The sequence below is a fragment of the Pterocles gutturalis genome, unplaced genomic scaffold (assembly GCF_000699245.1).
Source record: "Pterocles gutturalis isolate BGI_N339 unplaced genomic scaffold, ASM69924v1 scaffold37836, whole genome shotgun sequence".
NCBI classification, from domain to species: Eukaryota; Metazoa; Chordata; class Aves; order Pterocliformes; family Pteroclidae; genus Pterocles; species Pterocles gutturalis.
The window spans coordinates 1-14,493 of NW_010099142.1; the positions used below are offsets into that span (position 1 = coordinate 1).

The following is a 14,493-nucleotide window of genomic DNA, read 5'->3' on the forward strand; positions in this document are numbered from 1 at the left end:
GGTGGTGAGACACTGGAGCAGGTTGCCCAAGGAAGCTGTGCCCCATCCCTGGAGGTGTTCAAGGCCAGGCTGGATGAGGCTTTGAGCAACCTGGTCTACTAGAAGGTGTACCTGCCCGTGGCAGGGGGGTTGGAACTCAATTATCTTTAAGGTCCTTTCCAACCCAAACCATTCTATGAGTCTATGATTCTATAACATGAGGGTCATGGTTTAAATGCAGCCAGCAACTTCAGATACTACACAGCTGCTCACTCACTCCCCAACCTGGGTGGGGTGGGGGGAGAACTGGAAAGGTAAAAGTGAAAAACAAACTCATGGGTAGAGATAAAACCAGTTTCATAATTAAAAAAAAATAATAAATGCAAGGATAAGAGGAAAAAAAACAAAATTGAAGAGAGAGGAAAATAAACCCCAGGAAGGACAAGTGATGCAAATGAAAACATTTGCTCACCACCAACCAAACAATGCCCAGCCCATCCCTGAGCTGCAACCCCCAAATCAGCCTCCTCCCAGTTTTACTGCTGGGCATGACATCATCTGGTATGGAATATTTCTTTGATCAGTTGGGGTCAGTTGTCCAAACTGTGTCCCCTCACAACTTTCTGTGCATCCCCAGCCCACTCGCTGGCAGGGCAGACTGAGGGGCAGAAAAGGCCTTGACTCAGTGTAAGCACTGCTCAGCAGTAACTACAACGTGTGTGTTATCAACACTATTTTCAGCACAAATCCAAAACATAGCCCCATAGTAGTTACTTATGAAGAAAATTAATTCTATTCCAGCCAAAACCAGTATACAAGTAAGGTTCTGCACCTATCCACAATGCAGAGCTATCTTTAAACATTGGCTGCATGTCCCAACTCAAATTTGGTGCTTTAGCAGGTGAGTTATTAGCACACTAATGAGATATTTGAAACAGTCAAACATAACTACTTAATTTCTTCTTCAGTCCTGCATATCATTTTTCTTTCATGCATATTCTAGACTGATGTTACCAAGGGTGTCCCATTTGCCAATGAGAGTAATGTAAGCATATTACATCAAGTCTTTTGGAAGCAGCAGGGTGCTTTTTTTTAACAGAGCACAAACTGCTCACATGCTAGCAACCCAGCTATCTCAGGGAAATCTTAAGATTGTAGAAATAGAGTTTTAAAAAATACTTAGAGAATTGTGCACTGTAGCTGTTGTCTTCAAGAGAAGCATCATGCAATGACCTTTCAAACTTTTTATATATAACAAAAATGAAAATATTATTACTTGCTTAAGGTTGAATTACATTGAGAAGCACCTGTTTCAAGCACAAGAAACTAAAATTAAAATATTTTATCATTTTGTATCATTTCAGAGGCTTAAGAAATTAGAAAATTTTGATTCACATAATCATATAAGCATTTCATAGAAGCCTAGTTTTTACCATGTATTTGTTAGAAAAAATTGCTTAATTTTATAAAAATTTACTTTTAAATTAAAGCAGCAGATTATTTTGCATTCTCTTTTCCCAAATTGCCATGCAGCTCAGTAGCCTGTTGCACTGCCTCTTAGTTCCTGCAACAGCATAGCTTCCTACTGCAACTTAAACAGATTTTAGATCCCTTGTAAAAGAGTGTAGAGTTCACAGAAATGTACTATCTTAAAAAATAGTTCCTCCTCCAATTTAATGTAAAAATTTCCACATGAAATTCATGCTGAAATTTCAGGTAAGTCATTACTACATTGATTTTTCTACACATAGACTACACACCACCTTAAAAATAGCAGCAAACTATCTTCTGGAGAGATTCAGGGAGTGGCATTTCAAGACAGCTACAAAGACTATAGAAGTCACAGCTACCAGTATCACAAAATCCCCAAACCAGGAAGCACTAATGAAAAAGCCTAGCAGCTGTTCTTACAGTCCAGCTTCTATACTTTTTTTTTTAGGCACTAGCCATAGTCACAGTCAATGGAATTCAGTTAGGATTCCAGCTGTATGATCACAGAATGAGTAAAATATTTGCAAAACGGAATTACTGAATTTGTTCAGGCTTTCCACCATAAGGCCTGTGGGAAGAATATAGAAACAACACAGAGAACATAACACACAGACTTAAAAGATTACCTACCTGGATTGCTCCTGCCAGTGGGAATCCCATCCACAGATGAAAAAAATATCAGAGAAAACTGAAACAGGAGGCAACTAGAAAGGAATTATCCATATTGATCTCTTTTGAAACAGTCCTTTATCAACTGAGCTTGAAACATAGTTGAGCTCGACAGCACAGTATTAGGCCCATCTCCATGCTCCCCCTAGATCTAAAGAGTTTGAAATAAGTTTGGTGTGAAGTTACCGATGTTGTGAACGTGGTAAGAAAAAGGATGACAGGATTAATTATGTCACTGTACATCAGATTGTGAAGGAGCCTCTAAAGCAAAGTCTTCTATTTGTATTGATTTAACTCAATCACTTTATTTAAACTGATCCAATTTGTGCATAGACACGGTAGGTAGGTACGTATGTAGAAAATCACAGCAATTATCTAATAAGAGGCATATCTTAATTTTTCCTCTGATGCAGGCTATTGGGTTTCACAAACCATGACGTTTAAGTCTCACCCCTACTTCTGTACTATCGCATACCAAAAACACCTCCCACTTTTTTCTTCTAAGTTTTAAAATACCTATATCATCTATTTATTTTACACAGAGTCCTAAAAAATGCTGGTTTTCAGTGAAAGAAGTGAATCCCAGAGATTTATTTTTAGGAAAAAAGTAAATTATTTTCTAAAGACTGAAAATAACCTCTGAGTTGCATCACACATATTTCAGTAAATCATTGTTTTAACACCTCAGCAGGTGGCAGCACAAAGTTATTAACAATGCTGTATGAATTCTATACTGTATTAAGTAAGTTGTTCTTAAATTTGCAATAAAAACCCCTACTATTAGATAATTATACCAGATGGAAGAGTCAATGAGAAAAATCAGGCTGTCTGTTTATTCCAGTTCTTCAGGATCACTTCAGCTGCATCTAGTGTGCTGTCTTTCTGCAAAACAAATACCACTATTAGTCCAAGTAGGAAGTTCTGGAAAAGAGTGTAGCAGTCATGATAAAATCATCCCAAATCAATATTTGGCAGTTTAACTTGCATCCTGTAAATATCTGTCAGTCAGTTTTTCATTAACAGTTATAGCTAAAAATCTAGACTACACAAAAAATTAAATGCTGATTCCTTGCAAATATTTATTAGGTATATTTAAAAGATAACATTTTCTCAGCATTCATACTATCAAATTTAATGAAAACAATACTTCTTTTATAAATGCCTGGCATTTATGCAGTGATGTACTTGGCAGCTCTATATTAGAGACATGCTAGCATAGTTTCTTAATCTTTATGTGTACAGTTGAGATTTTTAAACCTCCATGCAACCAAGTTATGCTGTAAACTGCTTAAACATAATCCCTCTAACTGTGGGCAATCTATCCACTGTCCAGTTGTGTGGCTTGGCTACAACCTGGTGAGTCATACAAGTAGTTTTTAACTTAACGTGATTAGTGCTGTTCATCCTGGGCAAGCCACATTAAAACCAGCAAGTTTCATCCTGGTTGTTACTTGCTCAGTTTATATCATAGTCTTTATACCTCATCAAAAGAACTAAGTAACTCAAGCAGAAACTCCCCTTCATTACTGGTTCAAACTAAGGTTCTGATCTGTACACTAGAACAGTTAAGGAGTTGCCTATGTTCCATTATGCTGACTCTGTTACAGAACAATTGGGAAACATTTTAGGGCTGCGAGCTTATCAAAGCTTCTGTACCCGTCTCCAAAGTCTTTCAGTCTTTTCAAGAACATATTCATCAGGAGGAAGAATATGTGTAACGGATGTGCTCGCAAAGTGGCAAATGTCACACAATTCACAAAAAACATGTAAAATAACTTCCTGTGTCTTTATTTTTGTTCGTAACCTGGAGCTTGTGTGAAACCCTATGTATTTCCAGGCAAGTGAGCTAAACCTGGTGACCTCACTGTGTTTGTTGTTGGAAACTGAATGGGCATAGGCTATACCACTCTGCTGTACAATTATTCTCTGCTCTGGATTACAAAATTCACCTTAATTGCTCATGTACCTGTGTCATTCATTTGCACTGTCACCACTGGTCAAGAATGGTTTTTAAAAATCACTAGAGTAAGCTAATAAAGGCCTACCCACCCAGTTTTCTGCCAGTTGCCCTTCTTAGCCATGCCACCCACATTTATGGTTTAAAGTCCCTCAGCAAAAATATATTTGAAGCTACTTCGTGCTGAATCTTCATGCTATCTTTCTGTTTCTAAAACTATCCAACTCAGGAGATCTTGGGAAATATGTAACCATCAGTCTCTTGCAGATTTCTGTACCACACTGATTTTAGGAGTCTTAAGTCTTCCCAGGACACAAATTTACCTTAATGAAGCAAAAACGTATATATTTTTCAAACTGCCTCTTTGTCTCAGGAGAACAGAATGCTGAAAGTGGAATTGCTGACAGCTTCTGAAACATAAAACAGAAATATTATTTGCTTATTTTATGTATGTGTAAAAAATCAGGTTTAAGCATGATGATTTTACTGTTCCATTTTTAGAACTCTCCCTCCCAACATGTGAGGGAAAGACAAGGTTCAGTTTTGTATGCACTAGCTAGGTTTAACTAAATTCAAATTACTTCTCTTAGGCAAAACATTTCAAAGGTCCTTTTGTACAACTAGGATTTAAGCATGCTGAAAGAAAAGTGCTGGGATGTAACACAAACCTACAGGGTACGTTTTCATCATACTTAGCAATATTTATCCACATCACTACCAGCAGTTACTATAAACACCAAATAGTATTTTGAATTGAATATCTATGCTACATTATTTAATAAGTCTGGTTGCACTGCTCTTGCTTTCAACAGAAAAGCATTTCTAAAACTGAAGTATGACTAAGACAACTTACCTTAGATGTTATCATCCATTTGACAAATTTATAATCATAAGGTTGTTTCTCATCTACATCAGAGAGATCCACATCTAAAAAAATTAGATATAAAACAAACATAAGATTTCCTAGACTCCACTGGGAAGGCATTCATTACCAGCACTTTATTATAGGCAACACTTAAGAAAAAAGCTGTATGTTTTTATTTTAAAATAGAATTAAAAACACTACTATAACAAAATAGGCCAACAGATTGATCCTTTCCATGCTGACCTGAGCAGTTGCTTTTCATTCAAAGCAAATTCAGACATATAGCTTGGAAGAAAGCCCTGCACTACTCCACGAAGTCCTCAAAGTCTGGGTTATTGAGGGATTAGGACCATGGAGGGTACTGAAGAGTGCATTTATTGCATGGACAGCAATAATCACTGCATCTGCAGTGTTCTCGTCTGTGAAACTGGAGTATCTAAAACTTTCTGACACATGGTAGCACTGCAAGGTCCAGCTGTGTTTAAACCTTTCTTTGTGAATGATGAGTGCCATTAGGACCGGTTAGTATGTAGAATTAGAAAATATTCGCCTGTGGGAATTCTTCCTCCAGAGTTACTGTAACCTGAATTTTCAAAAGGTTTTGTAAATTCTGTTAGCATTTTACAGTGTTTAGAAATCAGAATGCCTCAAAGAGCCCTCAGAGTATGACTTCAGATTAAGAAAAACAAACAAAACTGAAAAGGGAAAGCAAAAAATGGTACAAACTCAGGATGTCAAGCCAAGGGCTTGGCTCAAATTTTTGCATAATCACAGACCTTTTGAAAATAGAAATTTTTATCTACCTCCTTTATCCACCCTAAAACCTTGCAAAACATGGACAGTAGTTAGGATCACAAAGACTTTGCTGAAGCTTATAAAATCTACCTCCCAGGCTACAGTCAAACAGAAATTTCAGTCCCAGTTAGTACTTCTGACCACATTATGCATGAAACGCCTAACATGCAACATGAAATGAGAATATATTTTAAAATTAAAGTTGCATTTTCAGATTAGCTATAATATTTGCTTTCCACACCCTTTTTAATAAACTTTATACTAACTTAATGGAGAAACATCAACAATCATAAAGTATCCTCCATCTGGAATGACAGGCTTTAGTCCAACTTCCTGAAGTAGCTGAGCCATCCGATCCCGCTTGCTTTCCAGCTCTCGAGACAGTGAGTAAAAATAGCAGTCTGGGTCATCCATGCGTTTATAGTCTATCCAAAATGCTTGTGCCAAAGCCTCCTGGAAAAATAATCAGTGTTCAAAGTACTCATGGACACTCAGTGAACTCAAAGACACACACACTTCCTAGCAAAATCACGTACATTTTTCTTCAGTTGTGGCCCTTACTAAGCAAATCAGCATATATGAATTACACAAGCTACATCCAAGTGTGTCATTTGTTTGTTACTTTGTGCTGTGACAACACCCAAAGCACCCAATCATTTGCTAGGCACTAATCATATACAGAAGTCACAGTCCTTGACACAGGGGTTTACAATCTGAATTGAAGCTAAGGTTAAATTATTGATAATAACATATCATAGAATACAAGAAACTAGTAGACGGAGATAATGCTCAGTAAAACAAGACCTTAATGCAACAAATTTTATTTGTATTTGCTAGGAAACCACAAGATTGTCATGTTTTATGCAAGAAGCAGCAGATTGTAGGTGAAAGAAGAAAGAATCTGCAAGACCGATTTTTGATTTTTAAACATCTGGTAAACTGATCAAGTTTGTCTCCTCTTCCTGCATCCCAGAATACACATTTTGACAACCAAACAATCATTGTTGTGATTATCGTTTTATTACAACAAGGCCTACAGTTTTTCTGCACCAGAAAATAACCTCTTCTGCCCCATCTGTACTTACCTGTAATGGAGTTGGGCAAGTATACAGCGTATTTTGGTGAACAACTTGCAAATGCTTAATCAGGTTCTGAGGGCCAATAGCCCAACCAAGCTAAGGGAAGAAAGTATGCATATGTTATACTTACAGTAGTGGTGTTACTAAAAATTAACAAAGAATTAAAATTAGCCACTGTCTCAAGTTTTTCTATTTAAAGAATTGGTGGTGAATTTGTTTTGATACTGAATTAAGAGCTAGTTTACACAAAGTTTGCTAAATGATGCCATTAAAAAAATTCTAGATTTGAGACAACAGTTACAGGTTCACTTATCCCTATCTCTCACAGTGTACTGAGCAAAATTTAACTCTTCATATAACAAGAAATCAAACTAGGAATGTTATTCCTAATTGTTTTAGAACCTTTCCATCTCATAAGCTCCTGTATCAAAGGTGGTTTCAGCATAAAATAAAAGTTCACTACCACTACTGAATCATATATGTTGTGGTTCCATTTGAACACAGGTGATGAAGAAGAAAGAATTTAGTTGCCAAATGGTTAAATGTGTTCGTTTACATTCTGATATATATTTTAAAATCAAGCAAAGTATTATCATTAAATATTTTACAGAAATATAAGCCATTCCAAAACGTACCATTATCACAATCTGAAAATATCACCACAAAACTGGAAAGTTAAAATATGATAATATCCATGTTTTCTCCAAGAATCTTGACTGGTTTTGAACAAATGATACTGTGTTTATTTTTTTAGTCTTGTTTTCTCACAAGAGAGACAAGAAGAGAATTAAAACATGGGTGTTCAAGATAGGCAATTGCTCCAACTGAATGCTATCTTCGTGTTTTGGAGACACAGAGATTTGCCAGAAGCTTTCAAAAGACAGGTCATAAAAAATGGAGATTTTTTTTAGTGTAATAAATTCATTCTGTTATTTAGACAACTGAACTCTTTTGTATTGATTCTTCTTACCTTCCAGCCAGTTACACTATATGTTTTTCCAGCACTTCCTATAGTTATTGTTCTTTCCCACATACCTGGCAACGTAGCTGTATATAAAATAAAATTAATTGGGTACAGGCGCACTCATATATTCCATGTAGTTAGAAAAACCGTACTGCCCCTAGCTCCAAGCTGTATATTGATATATCATTGCAGCATATTAAGCAAGCAATGAAAATACTCTAAAATTATATCAATTGTAACAAGTGAGAAAGGATACATGGGCCAATGCTTTTGGCATGAAAAGAAGGTAAAGGTTAATGAAAGGAGAAAGAAGAGGCAGAAAATGAGAGGCACAATTTGTGAAAACTACATGTTAGTTATTCTCAGCTAAAATGCATAATTATCCATAAGAAAGATATGACGTAAGAAGTGGCTACCCATTCATCTCAAGACAGCATTACTTCTGATGCCTGATAATAGCACCGTATAAAACGTTAACTCAGGCCCTGCAAGCCATTTTAATAGAATTGTCCAGTGCAGTGTCTCTGGCTCTCTCAGACATCAGAAAAAGAGAATTACTAAGACTTCTAACCTGGAACCAAACACCTTAAGAATCAGAAAACCAGCAGAGTAAATAAATTCTGTTTTGTTATATAATTTGAACAGGCCTGGGACTGACTGACAATAGCAGCTAGCTAAGGATGTCTGCAAGGATTAAGGGATGCATGGGGGCCTGTCTCTGTATTTGTATCTGGTAGAGGAGACCAAAATTCTATGTTTCCTTTGCAAGGAAATGACACAGCAAAGGTCTCTTCCTGTAGTTTACAATTTTTTTTTTCTGTACTCTGCTTCAAGGGAGCTCTATTTAGACTTAATTCATTTTCAACAGAAAAAGATAAAGACAAACTTAAGTCTGAGACACAAAGTCAGCCAAGGTCATACAACTACTGTAACTGCAGTGGTCACCAACATCCAGCTCCATCTCATTTACACCCTAGAACCACTACCAGCGAATCTATCAATTGGTAAATGCCCTTTCTAGGGAGACAAACAAACAAAGAAGTTCGACATAAAATCACTGAATTTCATAAGAAAGTTTTTGCAGTAGTTGTCTGCATTAGACACGGTTTAAGTCTTTGCAGTTATTTGAAAACATGTATAGTATTTTTTTTTTGAGCACACTTGCCAAGAAGAGAAACAAAACAGCAATAAATAAATTCATATTTGTATTAGCCCACCCATATTCACTCAACTGCTCTGTGACCTTGAAAACAAAAAAGGCAGTTTGAACAGATGCATTTTCTAGCTAGGTAGGTCAAGAGTATAGATCACCTCCTAAAGGCAACCAAACTAGCTCTCACAGACTGCAAAAATAATTGAATTTCAAAGCTAATGCCCTCTAGTGAGACTGTTTTGTGACACAGTCATAGGAATTCAACCTTGGAGATGGAATGTAACAGCATTCCAAACAATAGCAGCAGCAGACGTGCACAGCGAAAGCAGCAGCTCCATTGCTTTTACAAGCAGCAAGTTTTAAATAGAGGGAAATTCCTCTGTGCCATATGGCAACATCATTATGTAACAACATAACCAAGTCTGACTACAATTCAAAAACTAATGAACTGCAAACTAACACATAAGTCTGTTACCTGGGATGGCACTCAGCTTGTAACTAACTGGCACTAACTGCCCAGGCTTTAACTTGCATTATCGTTACACAATATTTTTACATTTTATGCTAAACTACAGAATTGCTTTTGTTCAATTTGAAACATTTTGTTTTGAAGCATTAAAATTACAATACTGATACTAATGAGCAACAGAGTTACTGTGTCTTGAGAATTCACCACCTGTCCACTAAGACAAAGCCTAACTGACAACATGAGTGTTCGGACCTGCTGCCACTGCAAAGGAAAATGGATTACCTCATACCACCCACAAAGATTTTGGTTCTGAGGATGGCTATTTGCACAAAACACCTGCTAAGCCCATGAAGAAAGCTCTAATTTAACTCATTTTACTTTGCAATTGGGACATGATAAACCGCACATAATTAGTTACTGTGGTAACTTGTTAGGATGCACTGACTCAGATTACTATCACATGAATGTACTCAAAATGTTCCCCTTCTTCCATGTCTGAAGGTCTTTGATAAGGTATCACTATCAAGGCACTGCAACAGACATGAAATTAGGCCACTTTCAAAACAGACTTATAGCCTATGCATGGCTAATACAATCCCTGTACTGCAGCTGTATGATCAGCAACTGAGTAGCTGAGCTAATAAGTATTGCAAGGTCATTTAGATATAATTTCCTTTTTATTATTTATAAGATTTGTTTTTACAATGATGTAGCCCCCACTAATGGGAAGTTTCTTTTATTGCCACTCTACATATATGGAATTGAAGCATAGAAACAACGTTATTCAGCATTCAACCAGTGCTAAAGCCAGGAAAAAAGCTAAGGTTTTTCATGTCTAAGTTATATTTAGGTCTCTTGGTACCACTGTTTAATCTCAACTAGATGTCTCCATCGCACATGACTGAAATGTGCCTTCATTCAATAAGTACATTGTAACAGATAGTTAAGGCAAGATGCTACTACCAGACACAAAACACCTGTACACATAAAGAAGTTTTGGACTTTAGCCAGCTCAAATACATCAGCAGATACAAACCAAGACCACCACACTAGAAACTTCTGCATAAATGCTTAGCTGCAGCTTTACAGGATTGGGGAAGGGGTTCAGTAGCCTGCACTAGATTCACTCATTCTGAGACAGTGGGAGTGATTCCACTGACTTCAGTGAAACTTGGATCAAGAAGTAAAACAAGAGGGACAGGGACATAATATCATATTTGGTTTTCTGATTTGTTCTTGGTGCTTTACCCCAGTAGCAATATTACCTGAAGACTTTAGCATGCTTTCACAGCTGCCCATGCAGCGACTCACTTAACTGAATTCAATGTCCGTTATTTAACACTGTCTCTGCAGTTTGGAGGGATCGTGTTCATACGTTGTCTCTGCACAAACCTTTATATAATTTTTTTTTTCTTTTTTTAAGCAGTGGAGCAAAAATAATTGTGTTCTTCACTATGCATTTCCCTCATTGATTATCTCTATAATGCTTTGAAACATAATCCCTTTTCCTTCAGCAAAGCACAGTCCAATACACACACACGAACAGCAGTTATACTTGTCACGGCCAGCAAAGTAACTGAATAAGGATGGGATATTCAGATGATTATAACTGATTTATTAGTTATAGCATCAGTCCCACCAGTTTCTATGGATATCTGTTCCAAAGTCACAAAAGAGCTTTTAGAAAGCCTATTTGGAAATTATTCCTTAAAATATTTTTCATAAAGCAGAGGGGGTCTCCTCCTTAAGGGTCTAAACATTGAAAAATAGTCAAAACTTGAAGTCTGAGCTCCTTCCAGCAACCGTTATCTCCAAGAGGCATGTTTACAACATCATTCCACAACCACTTCTAAAATGCCACAAAAAATCAGTACCTATTTTAACGTGTTTTTTTCCTTTATACACCAGCCATTCATACACCTCATCACTGATGCACAGGGTATCATGTTTAATACAGAGATCAGCTATTACTTGGAGCTCTTCTCTGGAAAACACCTGGGATACAAGAAAGCAAGGGACAATGCATTAATCATAGTATTTAAGGCACACCTTGAAATGACAGTAGTGTTAAAGCAGGACTCTTACCTTGCCTACAGGATTGTGAGGAGTATTCAGAATAATTGCTTTTGTTTTGGAATTGAATTTATTTGCAAGTTCAACCCAATCAGCGCTAGATGCAGAGCTTCCATCATTTTTCTACAAAACCCCCAAGAAATTAATGCATTACTTAAATACAACATGATACAGCCTAAACAGAGATGCACAACTTATCACCCTCAGACACCTTCATAACCTTACTTGACAACCTGTCCAATCTGTCCTGCTCTCCTGGGAGAAGGCACTTCTAGGAACAGGCAGGGAGGCTAAGAGCAAGGTAAATTATTATGACAGTAGGTCTCCTCTCCTGCCCACTGTCTGTCTCACAGTTTCCTCAGGAACTGGTTTCCGGGACCTGGTTACACACATTCTTATTCTAACAGTGTGTAATGCAGGAAGCCCAGTCACATGACAAGAGAGTTTATGGCCTTCCCAGACACTAGAACAAGTGTGTGCATGCTCGGCTGGAAAGATTGATCACCACCAGAGAGATTCAAGTTCTTTTCTCCTCCTTGTCCATATTATGAAAAACTATACAGAAAATCATTGCTTAGAAGGTGTTAATCAAGCTTTATTGAGTATGGATGAGAAACTTTATATGGTAAGTAATTTTTAAAAAGCTACTCACATATCTCAGTGGGACAAAAACAGGCTTTGCACCCGCCATCTTTACCATTGGTTCATAACAGTCATAAAATGGCTCTATTATTATTACCTGAAATTACAATCATCAGTATCAGAAATGGAGAATTTACCTTGCATGATACCATCATATTTCCAGATTTACTTTGGTAGTATAACTTGGTAATGTTTCTGGCACTCCATCCTGATCTAACATTGCAGAATATTCCTCCTTTTAGCGCATCATATAACAATGCCCTCAGTCTAAGTACGATAAGCACCACTCATTTTTGATAACACACACAGGCTGTTCTTACTACAGTAACATATTACAACTATTAAGATATAATATTAGGAACCTTTGGGTCCTGCATACATATTTGTAGGTGCAAGACAAAGATGCAAAGATGGGAGATAGCAACAGCAAATTATTGAACCACAGCACAGCTGCCTTAATTCCGTCCATGAAATTCCACGATTTCCAAATATCTAGAAATCTCATAAAAACAGCTTAAGTCCTCAGATTTTATCAGAAGAAAATTTTCAGGTAGAAAAAGAGGACAAACTCAAGGAAAACTGCATAAATGCTAGATAATAGGAAAACAAAAAAAAGCCCCAAAGGCTAACAGCAGAGAACTGTTACCAAAAAAGGAAGTTAATATCAAAGCAATAAAAAGGAAGAAAAGATACAGATGAGAATAAATTATACAAGTGAAACTAACAAGGCACTGAAAGCAAAATGCATGATAACACAAAAAGTTCTTGTCCACTACAGATAGAAATACCCCCTGAAAATGACTTTTAGTATCACTGTCAAAAAGGCAGACATCAGTACAGTTGTGGGAAAACAACGGAAGAAGGGCAAGGACGATTGTAAACACACTCAACTGACTTGCAACTGGGGTGGAGAAAAACACATATATCATACTAACTGTTGTTTAGCCTTGTGTTGGAACAGTAGAACATCTGTGTTTAGATAACCTAGGCCTGTGACAGACTTAGAGGCACCCTATTGAACATGCTTGGGATTCCTGCCCTGCTGTGGGAAAGATCAAAGCCCAGTGGTACACTACACCTGCAGGATTCCTTGAAATACAGGCAAAAACAGCAGGTTCGTTGATCCTCTAGCAAGGAGCGAGCCTCTGCGGTGCCTGCGTTCCCACTTGTATGCCTCTGCCCGGGTGCTGCTTCGGGTATCCTCCAGTTCACAAGGTAATGAAAATAAATTTACTCTTTGCATTTCATCCATGGTTTTGTGGTTGTTCCTACATCCTGTCCGTGTCAGCTCTCACAACAGTAAACTAACAATCCTTTCTTTAAAGGGCTTTTCTGCTACCTATGCTGCTACCATGCAATGGTCCAAAACAAAACTTGATACACAATGGTTATTCAAACACAAACAATACTTTGCTCCACCCTTAGTCTTCTGTTGCAGACAACAGCCCAAAAGTTTTCTCAAATAAGAAATCAGTGTGTATTGCATCACCTAACAGTAATACTGATAAACAAACTGCTACAGGTACCATAAGTATGAAAGAAAGGGGTTTGTAAGTTGGTGAATGATAGGAAGATATCCAAAGGATAGTCTCCTGATCACAGCTTCTGAAACTGTAAGTCAGATGTGTAACAAACCAAATTAATGGAAATCAGAAAGAAGCCCCAACATTAATTTGTATTTAAGTGGATGAATAAAAACCAGGCAAATTCTCATTTCAGTGAGTATACATTAATATTTCAAATAAAAACTTACTTCGTCTCCCTCTTCAATTAATGCCTGTATTGTACTAAAGAGAGATCCATAAGCTCCCACGGTCACCAGGATATCTGTGAGAGGATCAATCTTTCTTCCACAAACTCTCTCGTACACTTGAGACAAGGCTTTCACTAGTGACGGATGTCCCTGTTCAAAGCAAACAAATGCAACTGATTGGTGTGTTACTGACAATGCACAATGCTATGTTTGGTGGTGTTTCCACATATATCAAAATAATACATTTTGAAATAGAAAAATATGAGATGAGCACTCAGTGTTAATGGCTGTTAATAGGTAGCATGGTTTAAAGTTTTTGCACATTAGGTAAGAAAAGTGGTTTCAATTTATTCATATCTACTAGGAAATTCTTTTTGTATATCTGATGCTTTTTAATTTCTATCTTATTATCACATCTCAGGATAGCTCCAGGTAGCCTGTAGACAGTTAGGACAAGAGACAGGAGGAGAGAATGAAATACTCTGACACCAATTCATCCTGTCCTCCTGTGGTGGGTTTGCCCTTGGCTGGGGGCCAAACCACACACCCACTCATGCAATTCCACTCCCCACCCGATGAGAGGGGAGAGAATTAAAGGGGTAAA

At 37.3% G+C, this 14,493-nt stretch overlaps 1 protein-coding gene across 1 annotated transcript; it reads right to left on the reverse strand.

The window, feature by feature from the left end:
* Positions 1 to 2,734: 2,734 nt before the first annotated feature.
* CCBL2 (cysteine conjugate-beta lyase 2) lies at positions 2,735 to 14,039 on the reverse strand (the record flags this gene model as incomplete). Its single annotated transcript, XM_010075450.1, has 10 exons — positions 2,735 to 3,021; positions 4,420 to 4,506; positions 4,950 to 5,023; positions 6,023 to 6,209; positions 6,842 to 6,931; positions 7,806 to 7,882; positions 11,296 to 11,416; positions 11,507 to 11,617; positions 12,147 to 12,233; positions 13,890 to 14,039. Coding segments are annotated over 10 exons (1,047 nt in total), but the record flags the coding sequence as incomplete, so codon positions are not given.
* Between the last annotated feature and the right edge of the window lie 454 nt (positions 14,040 to 14,493).